Genomic DNA, 21,356 nt, shown 5'->3' on the forward strand with positions numbered 1-21,356 from the left:
CCTGCATCTCTGCGTCTTTGCTCCATCATCATGTTGAAAAATAGCTGTTTTTCTCAGATCTTCTGGCTGGTCCTTAGGGGAGTAGAAGGTATCTTTTCCCTTGTCCAGTCTATTACCAAAGCATTGTCATTATGACTTGACATATAATTTTGAGGAAGAACTGTGTGCTAAGTGCTGTTCAGAAAGAATGGACTTTCTGATTATAGTCCCATTAATATTTTTGTTTAATATTCCACAGAAATATCATTTGACTGTAAAAATGTGTTATACCTCCCTTCATCTTTTTAGTTCCAGTTTCCCCTTGCGTCGTCTACCCACTCTCCCCGCGACTCACTCTCTCACTGGACTAAAAGAAGGACCTAAGTTCATCTATTTTCTGGTACACCAATACTCCCCCTACCTTCCAGAACCCTGCCACCAGAAAATAGTCTTATGAAAATGAAACATTAAAGAGGTAGAAGAGAGAGAGAGAGAAACAAAGGTTCCATTCTGTTTTCTCTTTGTGCTTCTTTTGGACTCTGGGGAATGTGAAGAGTTTCCATGGTTGAAATAAGTCGTAGGTACTACTTCGTATTTTATTTTGCACATAGAGTAGAATCAGAGCATGGAGGGTCCAGCTTCCAGGAGCCCCAGAGTCTCCCTCCGCCTACTGTGCTTGCCACGCGGTGCGCCAGGGCTGCCACTTACACTAGGCCAAAAGGCTCTGTCGGAAGTCATTTACATGAGTTCGTAATTGAAGGTAGATACTTGGATTCGCGTCCTAGTTCCATTTAGGTATGTAATCTAAATAAAATCATTTCACTTTTGTTATTGTTATAGAAAAATGGAAGTAATAATTATTCCCACTTAATTTTTTTCTTCAGGTTGTTAGGAAGACAATGTAAGAAAATGAGTTGTGCGGTGCTGTACACACTTTAATTCTATATAGATAATAATAGTTATCTTCCTCATTCACCCCTCAACGCAATTTATAGATGACTTTTATCTTACAAGTACTGCCTTCTTTAAGGATCTTTTCTGTAAGAAAAGAGAAATAGTATTAACTGAAGATATTTAATTTTCATAATAGCTCTGTGAGTTAGAAGTTATTATTAACATTTTACAGATAAAGACACAGACTTAGAGAAGTTAAGAAATGTTCTCAAGAGCAATACTTTGTAAACAGTTAATTCCCTGGTTTCTGTGACTTCAGTGCCCATGTGTTTTCTTCCATAGACTAAAATAGTTTAATTTACTGCAGTCCATTCCAACACCTCTCTGTTCATCAGGGCTAATTTTGAAACTTTTTCGTTCCATTTCAATTATTCTTGTTCTTTTAGTGAGAGTTTATTAAATTTATTTGGCAGTTATTTAAGGCTAGTCATTATGCTAAACACTATTAGTTTTTTCCCCCTCTAGCCTAGTCCTTTTTAAACAGAAGAAAACATGTTTAAAATAGAGTGGCAAGAACTCCTATAAGGTGTGTCTAGAAAGTATCCAGCCATGTACTCTGAAAAATAGAGACATTTATTAAAGGAGATACAGGATACAAGGAACACTGTACATAGGACAATGACACCTCAGTCCCCTTCAAAGTAGGTGCCTTGGGACCTCTCACACTTCTCCCAACATCTCTTCCATTGTTCAAAACATTCTGCAAAATCCTTTCTTGGAATTGCCATCAGCTGCTCTGTTGTATTTTCCTGAATCCCATTGCCAGTCTGAAAACTTTCACTTTCAAAGGTGATTTCAGTTTTGGGAAAAGCCAGAAGTCGCAGCATGCCACATCTGGGCTGTAGGATGGGTTGGGTCACCTTCCTGATTTGATGTTTCGCCAAAAATCTCCACATGAAATGTGATGCATGAGCAGGCACGTTGTTGTGATGAAGCTGCCAGTCACCAGGTGCCCACAGCTGTGTCAGTTTTCATCAGTATTGCCTCTCTCAACTGGCAAAGGACACCGCAGTAGTACTCCTTATTAATTGTTTGGTCTGGAGGGGTGTACTTGTGATGGACAACACCTTCCCAGTCAGAAAACACAGTTAATATGGTCCTGATCTTGCCGTGCCTTCTTCAGGCGTGGAGAACCAGACAATTTGCATTGGGACAGCTGGGCCTTTGTTTCCGGATCACAGCCATAGACCCATGGTTCATCTCCAGTTATGGCCTTTTTGAGGAAATCTGGTTCATTGGTAGGGGTTTGAATCAAGTCATTAACAACTTACAGCCTGGATATGGTCAACATTCTCAGATATTCTGCTTGTTGCAGGCTTTCCAGAATGTAGATCACTTTCAACAGATTCTTGACCATCTTAGAAATGTTTGTGCCACACTTTATTCATGCATCACTCAGTGCATTGTCCCTGAAAGCCTTCTGAATCATCCGAATAGTTTCTGTAGAGGAATGTTCAAGCTTAACACAAAATTTGATGCAGATTCTTTGCTCAACTCACTCAGTCATTTTGAATGCAATGGCCACATAGTACATGTGCTATGGTGTCTACTGTCCCCACTGACTAGTACAGTGAAGTCGTCATTGTTCATGCATGCCCATCCAGTCCACTCTCCTTGGCTGCCAGGTTACATTGATGCCACACAAACTGTTCTTGTCATGTTAACAATGGCTGGACTTTTCCCAGAGAGACCTTCTATATAGTAGGAGAAATACAAGATGCTTTGGGTAGTCAGAGAGGGCTTCAGAGATGAAGTAATAATACCCATGCTTTAAAATACCCTTTGTAGAATACAATGGCTTCTGCCATCATACCTTTTGTTTTTCTCTTGCCAGAAGATTCATATCAAGCCATTTGTCCTGGGGTGAAGAGTCAAATGACTCTTACATGTGCTTGTTATTTTCCAGCTTGTCCAGATTATTATTAATACAACACACTTGGAGAAATCCTGTAAGTACTTGGAAGAATTCATCACCAATATCACTAATGTGCTTCCAGAGACAGTCCATACCACCAAGCTCTATGGCACCACAACTTTTAAGGTAAGAAGGCCCCACAGTACTACAGAGCTGCTTTTGATATGCATAGTCTGGGGTACTCAGCCTAACATGGCTTGTTTCATCCAGGTTGCATAACAGTGTGATTCATAACATACTCTTGTGAATAGGTGCTTAGGAATTCCTTAGAAAAACAAATACTAATTATAATTTTGGAGTGTTTATACTTAAAAAAGTCAATAACTGTGTCTACTAAATCTTCTTTATATTTTCTGCATGAAAATGGCTATTTCCTCAGTTGCCCCCATCACAGTTGAGATGTTCTTAAGTATGATCTAGAGAATAGTTGAAATCAACATTAATTAAAAATTAATGTGTCCTATGTCCATTTTTTTAACTTTTAAGTGAAAAATTTCTGTCCCTTGCTATTGAAGTTAGCAATTTCATAATTATTTCACAAGGCCATAGCATTGGTTTTGACCCAGGGCTAATCAAATGGGAAAAATGACACCCTTGTAGGGTAAAAGAAGAATTGATGGTAGATGTGTTTCTGGAGAATAAATACCTTAATTTCAAAGAGTCTTAAGGAACTCCTTTGTATTGCCGTGTGAGCTTTAAATAAATATTAAGCAGAAAAAATGACCAGGCAACATCTTAAATACTAAAATGGTTGATTGTGACATAAAAGCCAACATGTATGCTTTGGGTTTTTGGTACTGTGTTATTTGGTTATTTTAGTTTTGAAATAAATCGATGTCACTCTTTTGAAATCCAGAAGTTAATGTTTATTAGATATAAAGTTGTTGAGTTGAAATCATGATTTTATGTCCACTGGTGTCTACTTTTTCCTATCCTTTTACCCTTTTTCTTTATTTACTGTTACTTTGCTTTGAGAGTAGATTTAAGAGAAGAAATCAAATTTGATTCATATTACTTACTACATTTTATGAGAGATAAAAATTATTAGAATATTCTATTCTTTTTCTGGTACAAAAGAAAAAATGAGAAAGATCCTGAATAGCCAAAGCAATCTTGAGAAAGAGGAACAAAGCTGGAGGCCTCATGCTTCCAAATTATATTACAAAGCTGTAGTAATCAAAACAGTATGGTTTTGCATACAAATAGACACAAAAATCAGTGGAACAGAATGGGAAGCTGAGAAATAAACCCATGCATATAAGGTCAGTTAATGTACAACAAAGCAGCCAAGACTGTACAGTGGGGAAAGATAGTCCCTTCAATAAATGGTGTTGGCAAATTGGGACAGCCATATACCAAAGAATGAAACTGGACTCCTATCTTATACCACACACAAACATCAACTCAAAATGGATCAGGGACTTGAATATAAGACAGACACTATGAAACTCTGAGAAGAAACCCTAGGTGGTAAGCTCCTTGACATTGGCTTTAGCAGTAAGTTTTGCATTTGACACCTAAAGTAGATGCAAAGCCACAAAAACAAAAATAAAGTAGTGGGACTTCATTAAGCTAAAAAGTTTCTGCACAGTAAAGGAAACCAACAATGTGAAAAAGCAACTTATGGAATGGGAGAGAATATTTACAAATAATATATGTATCTGATAAAGGGTTAATATCCAAAGTATTTAAAGAACTCCTACAACTCAATAGAAAAAATTAAACAACCCAATTAAAAAATAGGCAGAGGTACTAAATAGACATTTTTCTAAAGAAGAAATAAGAAATGAAGTTAGGAAAGTAGCGGGTTACAAAATGAATATCCAGTAATCTGTTGCATTGTTATATGCCAATAACGAATTAACAGAAAGGGAAATTAAGAAAACAATCCCATTCACAACTGCTACAAAAAGAATAAAATACCTAGCAATAAACCTAACCAAGGATGTAAAAGACCTGTATTCAAAAAACTATAAGACACTGAAGAAAGAAATTAAAGAAGATACAAATAAATGGAAGCACATACCATGTTCATGGATAGGAAGAATTAACATCATTAAGATGTCCATACTACCCAAAGCAATCTACAGATTCAAAACAATTCCTATCAAGTTTCCAATGATGTAGTTCACAGAACTAGAACAAATATTTCAAAAATTTGTATGGAACCACAAATGACCCCACATAGCAACATCATTTCTCTTTGTTTCCTGAGAAAAAGAACAAAGTTGGAGGAATCACCCTACCTAACATCAAACTGTACTATAGGGCCATAGCAATCAAAACAGCATGGTACTGGCATAAAAATAGACACATAGATCAATGGAACAGAGCAGAGAGCCCAGAAATAAACCCACACCTTTATAGTTAATTAATATTCTACAGAGGAAGGAAGCACATACAATGGGCTAATGATGGTTTATTCAATAAATGGTGTTGGGAACATTGGACAGATATGTGCAGTAAAATGAAACTAGACCACTTTCTTACACCACACGCAAGAATAAACTCAAAATGGATCAAAGACTTAACTGGTAGACCCAAAACCATACAAAATCCTAGAAGAAAACATAAGGAGCAAAATCTTCGACATTGCTTGTAGCATTTTTTTTTAAATCAGAAATATCTCCCCAGGCAAGGGAAACAAAAGAAAAAAATAGATAAACAAGTGGGACTACATCAAACTAAAAAGTTTTTGCACAGCAAAGGAAATCATCAACAAAGTAAAAAGACAACTCATAGAATGGGAGAACATACTCACTAATATCTGGTAAGTGATTAATATTAAAAATTTATAAAGAACTTACAAAACTCAACACAAAACAAACAAACAACCCAATTAAAAAATGGACAAAGGGCCTGAATAGACACTTCTCCAAAGAGGACATAACAGAGGAGCAGTAGACATATGAAAAGATGTCCAACATCACTAATCATCAGAAAAATGCAAATTAAAACCACAATGAGATATCACCTCATGCCTGTCAGAATGGCTATTGTTAATAAATCAACAAATAACAGTACTGGCGAAGGTATGGAGTAAAAGGAACCCTAGTATACTGTTGGTGGGAATGCAGACTGGTGCAGCCGCTGTGGAAAGCAGTATGGAGATACCTCAACAAATTAAAAATGGTAATGGAAAAAATACAATAAAGATGAAATAAAACAGTAACCATGTTCAACATCACTAATCATCAAGGAAATGAAAATGAGAATCACAACGAGATATTACCTCACATCTGTTAGAATGTCCAGCATCAAAAAGAAAGAGATAACAAATGCTAACAAGCATGTGGAGAAAACTCTTGCACATTGTTCCTGGGAATGTTAACTAGTATAGTTAGTATGGAAATTTCTCATGCAATTAAAAATAGAATTATCATTTGATTCCACAATTTCACTTCTGGCTGTGTATTCAAAGGAATCAAAAGCATTATCTTGGAGAGATAGCTATACTTCCATGTTCATTGCAGTATTATTTACAATAGCCAAGATATGGAAACATCCTAAGTGTCCCTAAAGAGGTGATCACATAAAGAAAATGTGGTGTATGTATACAATGGGATATTATTTAGCCATGGAAAAGAAGGAAATTGTGCCATTGTGACAACATACGTGAGCCTTAAGGGCGCTATGCTAAGTAAAATAAGCCAGACAGAGAATGTCAAATCCTGCATGGTTTCATTTACAGGTGGAATCCTTTTTAAAAAGTCAAACTCATAGAAAAGAGTGGAAAAGTTGTTGCCTGGGCCTGGGAGGTGAGAGGAACACAAGTTGGTATAAGGTACAAACTTTTAGCTAGAAAGAGAGTAAGGTCTGATAATTGATAATACTGTATCGTATAAACTGAAATTTAAGAAAGTAGGAAGTAGATGTTCTCACTAAAAAGAAACTATATGAGGTGATGAATGTATTAAATAACTACATGGGGGAATTCTTTCACAATATATACATATATCAAATCACCACAACATACATTTTAAAGAACTTACAATTTTATTTTCAGTAGTACCTCAAAACAGCTAAAAAAGTTAAACAAAAAAATGAGATGGCGAACCACAAAATATTCTTTAGGTCAGCTGCTAGATGAGTTACACATTTTAGGGTGACCATGAATTGTTTCAAATTACCTATAGAATTACTTAAAACAAAGTTTATTATTCATATTATGTGTGTATCATTACCTTCAAAATTTTCAATAATATTTTATTAATATTGACATCATAAGTAATATTGACTTATTTAATAAAAAGGCTCCAAGAATGAGTATGAAAATATGACAAGAGCTTTACGAACTTTAGGGTGACCTTAGGCATTTTAATCAGAATTATAATTACTCTTAAATATTAACATTATTATGGAGTATGGGTAATAATTGTATCAAAAATATTTCCTCTTGATTTACTATGGAAGCCAAAATTTCTCTAGGAAAGAAAATGTGGGAGGGACTATAGTCAAGTGTTCAGCAGAGAATAAGGAGCTGGAGCATTAGAAGGTGAGGATAATTTATAGTTGTGTATCATATGGGGAATACGTAATATGTTCTGCTAGCCTTTCACTCACCTACCTCAATTTTCTTATTTCAAGGGCTTTTCAAGTTATAGTCAGATATCCTCCCAGAGGATGGCTTGTGTATTTTTGTTGTTGCTTTAGCATTAAAATTGCTAAGGGAAATTAAAGGCAGACGGGAAGCCGTAGGGGTTGAGCAGCCAGTTAAACACTTAGTAAAGGAGAAGTTCTGGAGACCGCTAATGGCCATGTCAACAGTGCTTATTGGAAACACTGGTTGCATAAAACACATTGAAAGTTTATTTTTACCAGGATTGTTTCAGAACAGCTAGCCCGGAACCCAGTGTAAACATGGCAATTATAACAGCTACATGTTGTGTATTTTCCTAAGCTACTGTTTCCAGAAAACTTTCCCTTGCAGATGGAAATCTTTATGCTGAGAAGGGGCAAAAAGAATCAGAAGGTCCCCAAGGTGTTTTCTCGCGGTGTCCCCCTTGTTGCCCTGTGTGTCATAATGAAGCTGGCATTCTTTGCTTTCCTTGTTCATAAGAATTTCTTCACTCCCTTACAAAATAGAACAAAGGTATTTATTAATTTGCTCCATCGCAGATATTGTCTTTGTATTTACTATGCAACAGTCTGGTAGATTCTTAGAGAAAAAAATTAGAGTTTATAATCTACATGAAAGACAGAGAATGTAAGTTCTATAAAGAACTATGTGAAAAGTACTAGAATAATACAATATATAAATATTATATCCCTCACTGATTCTACATATTATAAAGCATCTACTACATACCATGCAATTTATAGGTGTGAACTAAATATATAGGTCTCCTGACCTTACAGAGCAAATATTCTAGGTGATAAATGGGGATGATAGTTGATAAACATACAAACAAAAAGTCTAACTTATAATACCAGGGAGTGGTAAGAACTGGGAAGAAAAATAAATTCCCTGAATGAAATGAGAATGGAATCATTTGGATTTGTGACGGATAAGCATTTTGGTCGGAGAGAACAGTACAATAGTAGGTATTGCTGTGTTCAAGGAATAGCAAGGGGATCAAGTCTGGCAGTGATGTGTCTGTCATTGGTGGTAGGGGTGGTAAGAGATAAGATAGGAGTCAGATAATTTCTGGCCTTGTAGGTCACAGTAAATACTTTGGATTTTATTCTGAAATGAAATTTGAAGTCATTAGAAGATGGGAGTGAAAGTGATAAACTGATTTATATGTTAATGGGTAACACTGGTTACTGTGTGGAAAACAAATGCATTATAGGTCACTAAGCGTGGAGGGAGAGAGTCCAATTTGGAGGTTATTAAAGCAGTCTCAGTACGAGATAATGGTTGCTTGAATTACAGTGGTAAGGGTGGAAGTGCTGAGAAATATTTTTAAAGAAGAGACGGCAAGTTTTATTGCTGGATTGAGCATGAGGTTATAAGACAAAGAGTAGAGCCCAAGATTTTTGAACTAAACAAACTTAGTTCAATGATTCAAAAATCAGTAGCCACAAAAAATTATCTGTACAAGTAAAGGTAAATATTGACATAAAATAATAAATAATAAAATATCAAATAAAAGCCATAGAAGTACATAGAAAGTAGGGATAAAGTAAAGATAAAGAAGCAAGGATGAAAATTGTCTAAAATTATTCACAAATAGATCAAATGAGAAAAATATATGAATATTTAAAAAGATACTAGAAAGGCAGTTAGAAGTCGACATCTCTTCCTGCTGACGTCTCGTAGTAAGCCCCTCTCTCAGTAATTGACAGATCCAGGAGGCAGGAAATCAGGAAAGATGTGGTTGAACTGAAGGGTGCCGTCAATCAACTGGATCAAACTGATATTTATAGAATACTTTATCCAGCAACAGCAAATGCACATTCTTTTCAAGATCACGAGGACATTCACTACTACAGACCATGTTCTGGGTAATAATACACATTTTAACAAATTTTAAAAGAGTAGAAATCATACAAAGCTTGCTGTCAGACCACATAGAATTATACCATAGAAATAATTAACAGAAGATAGCAGGACATTCCCAAAATGTTTGGAGATAACCAACATACTTCAAAATAACACATGGGTAAAAGAAAAAGTCTCAAGAGAAATTTAAAAGTATTTTGAATTAAATAAAAATAAAATGCAACTTTTCAAAATTTGTGGCTTAGTGAAAGCAGTGCTTAGAGGGAAATGTATAGCATTAATTGCATATATTTGAAATAATAAGTTTCTTATAACAGTAATCTAAGCTCCTACCTTAGGAAACCAGAAAATGGGGCAAATTAAATCCACAGTAGTCATTAAAAAGAAGTAAAAATTAGAGCAAGATTAGTGAAAACAGAAAATCAAAAGGAAAAATTGTTGAAATCAAACACTGGTCTTTAGAAGATCAATAAAATTAAACCTTGGACCAATCTAAGAATAAAAGAGACAAGGCACAATTACTAATATTTTAAATGAAAGAGGAGCAATCTCTACTGATTCCATGGATATTAAAAGAGTAATAAAGGAATATTGTGAACAACTCTATACCTGTAGTTTGATAGTGTATATATGTGGGGTGATAGATGTTTCAATTAACTTGATGTGGGAAATCCTGTTACAAAGTACACCTATGTCTAGTCATTCCATTGTACATTTTAAATATTGAACAATTTTGTCAATAATACCTTAATACAGATGAAAAAAATTCTACCAAATATTTAAGGAAGAAATTACACTGCTTCTGTACAATGTTTTCCAGAAAGGAGAAGAGGGAAACTTTCTAATTCTTGTGTGAGGCCAGGATTACCCTGATGCCATCCGAACATTTCAAGAAAGGGTATCTGTAAGCCAATATCTCTTAGGAGCGTAGATGCAAAAATACTCAACAAAATACTAACAAGTCCAAACATGTATCAGAGGAATATACAGTTGACCCTTGAACAATTATAAGGGTTATGGGTGCCAGCCCCCTGGATAGTCAAAACTCTGTGTTACAACTTTTAACTCACCCAAATCTTAACAACTGATAACCTGTTATTGACCAGACACCCTACTGATGAAATATATAGTCAATTAACACATATTTTCTATGTTACATGTATTACATACTGTATTCTTAACAATGAAGTAAGCCAGAGAAAAGAAAATGTTATTACAGTCATAAGAAAAAGAAAATATGTTTCTAATATTTATTGAAAAAATCCACATACAAGCGGACCCGAACAGTTCAAGGACCAGCTGTATACTACAACCAAGTGGGATTTGTTTCAGGTCTTCAGGCCTCATTCAACATTCAGAAATTAATATAATCCATTACATAAACAGGCTAAAGAAAATATCATATGATTATTTCACTAGATGCAGAAAAAGCATTTGACAATATCCAACACTTATTCATGATAAAACCTTTCAGCAAACAAAAATAGAGGGGGAATTTCCTAAATTTGATAAAGAACATCAGAAGTTTTACAGCTAACTTCATACTCAGTGGTGAGAAACTAGCAGCTTTCCTGCTAAAATCAGGAAAAAGGGAAGGAACTCCTCTGCCAGTTTTGTTCAACATCCAATAAGACAGGAAAGAAAAGATTTATAGATTGACAAGGTGGAAATAAAAGTGACTTTGTTTGCAGATGATATGATTGTCTACATTAAAAATATGAAAGAATAGCAAGGTTGAGGATACAAAGTTAAAATACAAAAGCCATTTGCTATCTTATTAAACTAGTAATGAACACCTGGTGTTTGTCATTGAAAACACAGTATCATTTGCATTAGCACAAAAAGAGAGAAATAGGCCTAACTATAACAAAAGAAACAAGGTCTATGTGATAAGACCTACAAGATTCTGATGAAGAGAAAGAAGAATGATCTAAATAAATTATAGATAGGAGCACTCATTATTTTATCAAGCGATCAGTTCCTCCCAACTTGATCTATAGATTTAACACAATCACAGTCTAAATCCCAGCAAGCCCATTTGTGTATATTGAAAAATTGAGTCTGAAGTTTATACGGAGAGGGAAAACATCCAGAAGAGCCGACACAATAACGAAGGGAGAAGAGAACACGGGAGGACTGACACGAGCTGCCTTCAAGGCTTACTATGAAGTTACAGTAATCAGGAGACTGTGGTGTTGGCCAAAGAGTGGATAAATAGATCAAAGGGACATAATTGGGAGCCCAGAAATGGAGCCACACAAATAGAGTAAACCGATTGTTGAGAATGAATAAAGTCAATTTAATGGAGAAAGGATTCTTTTTAATAAGTGATGTTGGAACATCTGTACACATGCAAAAAAGAAAAGTGTAGACACAGATCTTACACTTTTTACAAAAATTAATTAAAAATGGATCACCGACTTGTATATAAACACAAAACTATAAACTGTCTAGAAAATAACCTAAGGGAAAATCTCAGTGACCTATCTGGCTATGACTTTTTTAGCTAAGACTCCAAAAACATGATCCGTCAAAGATAATATTAAGTTGGATTTAATTAAAATGAAAACTTTTGCCCTGGGAAAGGCACTGTTAAGAGAGTGAGAAGACAAGCCACAGACTGGGAGAAAATATTTGTAAAATGCATATCTAATAAAGTACTTACATCCAACATATACAGGGAACTGCTCAAACTCAACAACAAGTAAACAAATAGCCCAGTTTAAAAATGGGCAAAAGATCTAAACACACATTTCACCAAAGAATAGAGAGGGCCCTGGCTGGTGTGGCTCAGCGGATTGAGCGCCAGTCTGTGCAGCAAAGGGTCATCGGTTCGATTCCCAGTCAGGGCACAAGCCTGGCTTGTGGGCCAGGTCCCCAGTATGGGTCATGCGAGAGGCAACCGCACATTGATGTTTCTCTCCCTCTCTTTCTCCTTCCCTTCCCCTCTCTCTAAAAATAAATAAATAAAATCTTAAAAGAAAAAAGAGTGGAGAGGGAATTTCGCATTGAAACAACGATGAGATACCGCTACACGACTGTTACAATGACCGACAGTGTCAAACGTTGGAGCAGCAGCAGTTCTCGCCCAGTGCTGGTGCTAACGCAGAGTGTTCATGCCCTTCTGGAAGACAGCTCATCAGTTTCGTACACGGTCAGACATAGTCTTGCCATGCAGTGCGCCGGTCAGGCTCCCCCGTGTAAACCAAGTGAGATGAGAACTTAAGCCACACAACAACTTACACGTGAATGCTTAGAGAAGTTTTATTCAGAATTGCCCCAAACTTGGGAGCTACCATGATGTGCTTTGATTAGAGGAGTGGATAAACATACTGTGATACATTCAGACCATGGAATATTAGTGTTCTGAAAAGGAGTGAACTAGCAAGCCATGAAAAGACATGGAAGAAGCTTAAATGCACTTTGGTAAATAAAAGAAGCCAAACCGAAAAGCTACTTGTATTCAACGTTCTATTCAGTCATAAAACATACTGTGTGATTCCAAGTTTATGACACTGTGGAAAAGGCAAAGTTACAGAGAGAGTAGAAAGATCAGTGGTTGCCAGGATTCAGAGAATGAGGGAGGGAGGGGTGAACAGATAGAGCTGAGTGTTTTCCTAGGGTAAGGAAACTATGATACTGTATGGTGAATACGTGACACTTTGCATTTTTTAGTATCCATAGAACTGTTCAATACATAATAAATCCTAATTCAAACTATGGACTTTAGTTACTAGTAAATTATCAACATTGGTTCACCAGTTTGTAACAACTAATTGATTAAAACACACTAATGCATGTTTTAATAGGGGAAACAGTGGAAGGAGGGTGGGAGGGCAGTAAATGTGAATGCTCTCTAACTTTCTGCTCAGTATTTCTTTAAGCCCAAGTTTCTAAAATATAATCGTTAGTGAAAAGAAAATACTTAGTAAAATGGAACCTTCAGGACAGTCGATTGTCATACAGGTCGATAATCATGCTTCTAGGTTATCGTATGTGTATGTAAAGGTCTAAGCACAGAAGTGTCCATGGAAGCACTGTTCATATAAATAAACATAGTAAATGCCTGTGTTATCATATGTAAATACACTGCGAAACTTGTAGCCATTGGAAAGGTGAAAATGGAGAGGAGGGTAGGAATTAGAGAGAAATTTAGGACACAGTGACTGACTGAAGGAATGAGTGGAATCCAATATGTTGCTTAGATCTCTGCCTTGGCCGAACTGAACAGGTGAAGAGTGAGAATAGTGATCAGTCTTATCCTGGACTTACTGTGTCCAAAGTTTCTGTGGATCGTAATGCCCAGGAAGCAATCAGATATGTGGGTTTTGAATATCGGTGGGTTTGGACACAGATAGTGAGAGCTATAAGGGTTAATGAAATCACCCAGCAAACACAAGAGGGTTAGAGGCTAGAAAGGTAAAAGTAAAACCAGGAGAAGACCATGTCATGAAAGCCAAAGAAGAACACAGTTCTAGCAGAGAACGTTTAACAGACATCAAGTAAGATCAGACTGAAAAATGAGTACTGGATGTGGCAGTGTGGAGGTCCCGGGTTATCCTGGGCCGCTCCATGGTGATAGCACTGTTATTGCCCTGGTGCAATGTAGACCCTTTTGTCTTGAAAATAGTTTTATTGGGTCATTAGCCCCATAACATTTCTTAGAGTCTTTTATATGCTAGTGTACATCGAGGGTCTCTTCAACAGGTTTTTTCAAACTTATTTGACCTAGGAAGTCTTCTGCTATTGTTTTAGCATTTTTTAGGACTGGTGTTACATAGAACGCAATTTAGGAATCATTGGAGTATACCAACTTTTGAAGAAGCTTGATGACAAAGGAACTAGAGAGGTAGAGTAGTAACCTGTGGGAACAGGCAGCATTCAGTCGGAACTTTAGGATACTTATAACAAACAAAGTGACGAGACTAAGGGATGTATAGAGAGTAGTATTATAGGCAGGAAGTTTCTTGGAGTCCCAGAAGAGATGAAAGGGACTAGAATCTTGAGAGTGGCTGTAATTTTGAGCAGAGAGAAGAAAGTATAAAAGGATGCAGATAGCTGTGGACAGAGCCAGTTTCACTATTTGGTGAAGCAAAATAATAGCTTACCTTGTAGACACAAAATTGAAAATACTCTATTGTGCTTTTGAAAAGAGAAAAATTTATGGAAACTGTGATATTACTTAATAGTCCCAGTTATGTTATTTGGTGGATGTGTGTGAGATGTTTCAAGCAGAAATTTCTGCTATGCTTATACTAGAAGTCTCAATGATTTTTAAAATTTTGTATTTCTCAGGATGCCAGACATGCAGCTGAAGAAGAGATTTATACCAATTTAAATCAGAAGATCGACCAGTTCCTACAGCTGGCCGACTATGACTGGATGACAGGAGACTTGGGCAGCAGAGCTAGTGACTACCTAGTGGACCTCATTGCCTTTCTGCGTAGCACCTTCGCTGTGTTCACACACCTTCCTGTGAGTGGCCGTCTCTTTTACTTTGTCCATCATATGGAAGAAGGTTCTCTTAAAAATTTAGTTTGGTGAAGGATGTTTGTTTGTTTCTATAAGTTCTCCAGTGTATAAAAGCTCACACTATAATAATCATTCCTTAACAAGATTTAGAGACCTCTTGCATTATTTTTTCATTTCCTTTTGCATTTTGTTTATTCTGAAAATGGTTCCTAATATTATATCTACTTGTATTCCTTGTGACTTAAGGGTAATTAGTACAGACACATATGATTGCCTTGGTAGAAATAAAAGAGAAACTCAGGAGTTAGAATTGCAGGAATGTATTTTTTCATTCTAGAATGTCCATTTAATTTTTTTTATATCCTCAAATTTTCTGGTAAAATTCTTCATCTTTTAATTTATCAATCTTTTCTCTGCTTTCTTGAGCATATAGTCATAGTTACCTTAAAGTTACTGTTTACTAAGACTAATGTGTCCTTCATCTACATATTGGTGGATTTGTTTCTGATTCCGTTTTTTCTTGGTTATGAGTAATATGGTCCTGTCTGCGTAGAGGTTCCTGGTGGTATCATCTCCCACCAGCTGTGGTTTACTTTTTCCCTCACTAAGTGGGTAGAACCTGTGGGTGAGTTGTGGTTTGAGCCTCGTCAGCCTCATCCAGTCCCGGACTGATGCGGGTCAGGCTTGGGTTGCAGTTGTGTGTATCTTTGTTTCGGCTCTGTCCTGGGAACATAGAATGTGGTTCTTCCTCGGGGCTTTTCAGTAGAGCCTGGCAGGTCATTCTCTCTTCAGCACTAAGAGGATTATGGAAATTTCCACTTTTCTGAGAAACCTTATCACTTTAGCGGCTTCCTGTCTTTCTCAGATCAACAGTTTCCAGCAGGAAAAGAAGTGATTGGAGACTGTAACGTCAGTTCACCACTCCCTCAGAAGCTTTTGGCGCCCACCTGAGATTCTCATGAATCCTCCCACTCGTCAGTCTTTTTCTCTGAACACTGTGAGGCTGGGAAATCTTTTTTTGCTTTTCAGAGATTTTGTCTTAGACCCTTATTTTTTTTAGTTGTGTTCCTTTAGATTTCAGAAAATGTCTTGAGTAGAAAACTGGCCCTCAAATCTCCAGTTTTGGCATTTCAGCTTCATGACAGAAGCAACAGCAGTTCAGTGATATTTCTTCACCCCAGCAGCTGTCCGCTACCTGGGCCTAAGCAGATCCACAGTCTGTTCCAATACCGAGCTTTGGTGGACGCGGGTCCTCGGCTCACCTTCGGAAGGTTTGCCCCCTTTGCAGTTTTATTCCCTTTAGTCCTTACTGCTTCACAGTCTTCTGGTGTCTTAAAATATATGTTTTTTTAAAGATTTTTTATCTGCCTTTATTAGTACTTAATGGGAGCATTGGCCTGCAGAAAACTAGGTGATTTCATCTAGCTTCATCTTGATACCAAAGCCAGAAAAAAGTAGCACAAAAGAGCAAACTACAAACTAATCTCACAGTTACGGATAAAAAAAGTGAAATGAAGAAAGATTTAGCAAGTGAATTCCAAAGTGTTTTAAGAAAGTAATTTAGTACTACCATGTTGGCGTTATTCTAGAATGCAAGAATGGTTTGCTATGTTAAAATCGATTGATAAAATTTATCCCATTAATAGGTAGAGATAAAGTATATAATCATCTTTATATTTTCTAAAAAGATATTATATTACCACTCAGCTTGCATTCCTGCTTTTTTAAAAAACAACTTACTAAAATGCGAGCAAGGTAATATTTCAGTAACACGATGAGAAACGTCTGTGGGGGCTCAGCGGCCACCATGGGTCATCAGTGTGACACTGCAAACGTGTATCTGCATCAGCGTCAGAAGTATGGTGCGGACGTTTCTAACAACCGCCTTAGAAAGCTTATCAAATAAACAAGGTAAAGAAGAAATAAATTATAAACATTGTAATGAGGCACAATATTCTCATTCTTCATAGATTATTATTGTATAGTTGAAAAACCCAAGAAAATCAAGTTAAAAATAACTAGTATCAATAAGACTTTAGTTGGTTAGATGGTCCACTTATAAAACAAAGAAATTTCTCTTCTATTAGTAATATCCTCGTAGAAAATATACTGCAAAAAATGCCCTATTGGCGTTTGGGGCATAGCTGTAAGATTTCCGTGAGCACACGTGACAGGTGCTATGTGGAATCAATGTGAAGAACAGGCCACAGAGTCATTTAAAGGAGACTTCATTATGGACCAGTACAGAGTTCCAGGATGGGAGTATTTCTCATCTGGTGGTGGACATCTTAACATAATTCTAAAATTCATTTGGATACAAAAATGGACAATATTTGCCAAAGAAATGTGAAAAAATTAATTAATTTGACTAGTTCTTTCTATCAAATATAGAAATATTATTGTAAACCAAAAATAATGAATAAGTATCCTCTCACACTGGAATAGACTGATAGATTAAAGGAATGGAATAGAAAATCTATAAGTAGTTCAAAGTGTATATAAGAATTTCGTATTGATAAAGATGACGTTTAGCACTTACAGTTGGCACTGCTGTCTTTTCATTTGGATAAAAAGAGTGGTAAGTCACTATCATAAAATAAAATGAATTCTAGGTCAAATACATGTTTAAATTATTAGAAAGAAATTACGGGGAAAATAATAAAAATATTAGCAAATGTCTCTATAATTTGCATGTGATTATTATAATTATGACACCAAAAATTGAAATCATTAAGGAAAAGGTTAATTATGTAACTACACAAAATTTTTTTTAAAGTATCTGAAAGAATTAATAAAGAAAATAGAATAAACTTATCCAGAAAAATAATTAAAATAAAATTCCCAAAAGTTAATATCTACAGTACATAACAATATAGCACATTGTTTCAGATTTAATAAGAAGACACAGAACTTGATGGGAAAATGTGGAAGTGTTATATTTAGGCAGTCAGAGAAGAAAAATAAAAGTAATGATAACATGAACAAAATGTATAACTAGTAATAACACACATATTAACATGGGTTATTTTTGTCTTTAAACTTGCCAAAAGTAAATAAGAAAATGGTAACATTAAATGTTTCTGAGAAATATTTCAGGAAATAGCTATTTTGATACATTGCTGATAGGCATGTGAATTGGTGTAGTCTTCTTGGTGGTCAGTTTTTCAAGTATTCCTCAGAAATCTCTTAAAAAATTTATTTACCTTTTACCCTACAATCCCACTTTTAGAAATCTAACTTAATGAAATAATCATGGGTATATCACAAAATTCAGATAGAAGCATGTTCAACACAGCCTGGTCTTATGTGTAGTGAAGAGTTGGGAATAAATTAAAAGTTTTGTAATAAATGTATTAGCTAAACTATTAGATGTTCACATAGTATAATATCAATCATCCATTAAATTAAGGTAGAGGGATATTTATTTTAAAACATTTTGATGATCTCTTAATTAAAAAGCAGATTGCAAAATCATGTATATAATATCTCATTTTTATTAATATAGATATGGACACATTATCATCTATATTATACATAGTAGAAAATCTAGTAGACTTATGTACTCTCTGGTTTAACTGTATTTATTTCTGTGTAGCTCTTAATTTTTCCATTTTGTTTATCTGTGTTTAAATTTTTTTTCCCATCATGAGACATTTGCTGCTTTTATAATCCTACGGGTGGGAGAAGGTGCTACTTAGAATCATTAATTTCTATCTCAAAGATTTACAGGCTTTTTCCACCTGTAAAGTTGTGACCTTCCTTATGGGTCCATAGTTTAAATAATTATTGGAGGATTTTTTTCTACTTCTGTTATTTTGAGCTACCTAAATACTATAACTTCTCTGTGTAGATTGAGTTGATTGCACCATTCAGAATCACCTTACCGCCTACTACTCAAAGTCAGAGGTAATTCACAGCCCTGAATCCTCAATATTGCTTCCACAAGTGCCCCTTTTCTGTCTTGCCTCTTACAGAGATCTCTTTGTGAAGCTACCCTTTCAAAAAGTAGTTGTATTCATCAACTATTATATTTTTTCTCTAGAATAGAATTAGTGTGGCTTCTAAACCCTTGTTCCGGTTTTTCACAGACAGCAAATAGATGCCCAGAATTTGTGCTTATTCTCCCCAGCATGCTGGATAACTTCTTCCTGGAACCTCATGCTAATAAAATATAGTAGAGAAACAGAGCTGTATCTAAGATTTGCTATTATGCATTATTAGTGAAAGGTGATAAAGAAAGGAGCTATTTTGAGAAAGAACCCAAATCATTTGTCTTCTAATTAATGAGACTTTCTTTTCATATTTGAAATTCCTTGGCAGGAGTGGCTCCCTGTCCAAGAGGGATATTGAACAATAGCAAATGTGCGCATGATATGGAAAGAACTGTAAAGAAAAAGGCAAAGTCTTACATTTTGAAATCCCCAGTTTTTTGTAGTTCTTGGGAATGTTTTGTCACCACGATAACAACATAGCCAAAGAGACAGGTCCGTGTCTCGGTGTGTATGTGTCTGGGTGGTAGAAGTGTCCTTGACTGCACTCCATTAGATAGTGAATGATACGGGGGAGATTACTGAAACTTGCAAGTTTTTCCTCTTGAGGTTTGGTGACTGAGGTCACCTACCTATTTTCATGAGACATCCAGATATAATTTTAGTTGCGAGGTTTTCCACAGTTAAGAGTTCTAAAATGTTTCTGTGTACTTTGAGTTAACAGATCAGGTATGTTCACAAACATTTTTTTAGGTTTCTTTGTATAATTTACAATTGCGCGCACAGCTACCCATTTTGCATGCTCAGCATAAGTGCATACTTTTGAGAATTTATCCTGTTATCCTGATAATTATCTTTTGCAGAAATGCTTGAGAGAGAGGAAATACTTTCTCAAGTAACAGACTCCAAGGAGGGAATCCTGAATTTGTTTTCTCTGTCTGCTGCTAATGTTAATTTATTTAACCTGGGGCAAGATCTCTCTTAACCCAGTTGGTTTGCCTTAACTTCCTTTGTCTAAAAATGTAGTGATACCTGTCCTTGGCCTTCCTTCCTGGCCAGTTAGTTGATGGGTCATTTTTAAGGGAAAGTTATTTTCTACATAGAAGTTCCTGAAATTCTTCCTGTCTAAAACCCTTCTAACATGGACATTTCGATTAGCACTCCAGGTAATTGCATGAACTGCTGCCATCTCAGCACAGACCAAATGGTCCTGCTATTGGAAACCCTCAGTGCCTCTCATGAAGGACAAAATCTTCTCTGGAACCATTAAGACTTTCCATAATGTGACTCCCAAACTACCTTTTTGACTTTATTTCTCTATCTCAATTTTCTATTTGCCCAATTCGTTCCTCCCAGAACTGAAGTAATGCGCTTTGTCACGTCCACCCAACTCTCTTGACCCTTGTTCTTTCCACACCTCTTTGAATATTTTAACTGCTTCTGTCCTTTTACTACATATATTGAAATCTTACCAGTATTTCAAGGCTAATTTCAAGTCCTACAGTTTCCATAAGACCTTCTCCAGTTCTTTCAAGCAGGTGTGACTGAACCTGGTTGACAGAACCCGGTAAAGAAGAACCAGCTTTCTCCTTTACTGCACTAGTCTAATTCTGCCTTGGGTCAGATGCGTCATCCGTCTGTGTGCTTACTTCACGGAAGGGGAGGGTGGCGATCAAGAGAACCTCTTGTGTTCCAAATATTTTACATGTGTGTATACATCACCCCGATTAATGAAAATTGAAAATAACTCAGTCAGATGAGTACTGTAATTACATTTTAGTAAAGAGAACATGAACTTGGGAAGTTATGTACTTTGAAAGACATACAGCAGGTAGGTTCAGGGCCAGTATTTAAACAAATTTATTTGACTTTAAAACTTTCCTATTTTACCGTCATGCCCACCAATTTGATTGCCAGCTGTAGGACAGTGAGCTCTGTGGAGAGAGAGCTTGTTTTATTCATCTCTGTATTTGTATGTAGTGCAGCGTCTTGCGTGAAAAGATGAACAAAAATTTTTTGTGAAATTTACTTGTTTTAAGTAATAAAATAAGGGAATTGAAAACCATTGTGGATTATCTTTATTATTAAAAATGACTACTTAATTACTAATAAGAATGAAGCCATAAACTGTTACTCTGAGACAAAGTCCTAAAATTTGTTTGGGTTAAAATTCTATATTTGTCTTTCTCCTTTCATATTCTCCCCAGTTTATGCCCAAATTTAAAAGAACCATTGTTTTCCAAGTGATGGAATTTTAATTTATAAAATTTCTGTGCATATGTGTATCACTTTGTAATATGAAACTTCTGTTGTATACTGTCATTATCTCATTTGGTTTATAAAACAGCCTCTCCGATGTATGGATAGTTAGTATCTTTTTTATTTGGCAGATGTGGACAATGAGGCTTAGAATGGTGTTGCCCAAGGTCAGAAAATGGATCGATAGTGTGGGTAGGTCCTAGGTCCTTTTACTCTGGGTCATGCTTACTCTACTGTATAACATTGTCTTTTGTTATTTAAGAGTAGCTACTATCTTTTGAGTACATAACATGTCTAAGGTACTATGTTTAAATATACACCATAAGGTATATGCTGTATGTTT

General features: G+C 35.9%; 1 protein-coding gene across 7 annotated transcripts in view; it reads left to right on the top strand.

The window, feature by feature from the left end:
* Window positions 1-21,356, top strand: part of EXOC6B (exocyst complex component 6B) — a 542,713-nt gene that overhangs the window by 293,519 nt on the left and 227,838 nt on the right. For all 7 annotated transcript variants that reach the window (XM_024552690.4, XM_053923770.2, XM_045189356.3 and 4 more), the window contains 2 exons: window positions 2,840-2,974; window positions 14,589-14,768. In XM_024552690.4, coding sequence (XP_024408458.3) covers window positions 2,840-2,974; window positions 14,589-14,768 — 315 coding nt within the window. The remainder of the gene's footprint in view (window positions 1-2,839; window positions 2,975-14,588; window positions 14,769-21,356) is intronic.

Source organism: Desmodus rotundus, chromosome 5 (genome assembly GCF_022682495.2).
Source record: "Desmodus rotundus isolate HL8 chromosome 5, HLdesRot8A.1, whole genome shotgun sequence".
Lineage (NCBI taxonomy): Eukaryota > Metazoa > Chordata > Mammalia > Chiroptera > Phyllostomidae > Desmodus > Desmodus rotundus.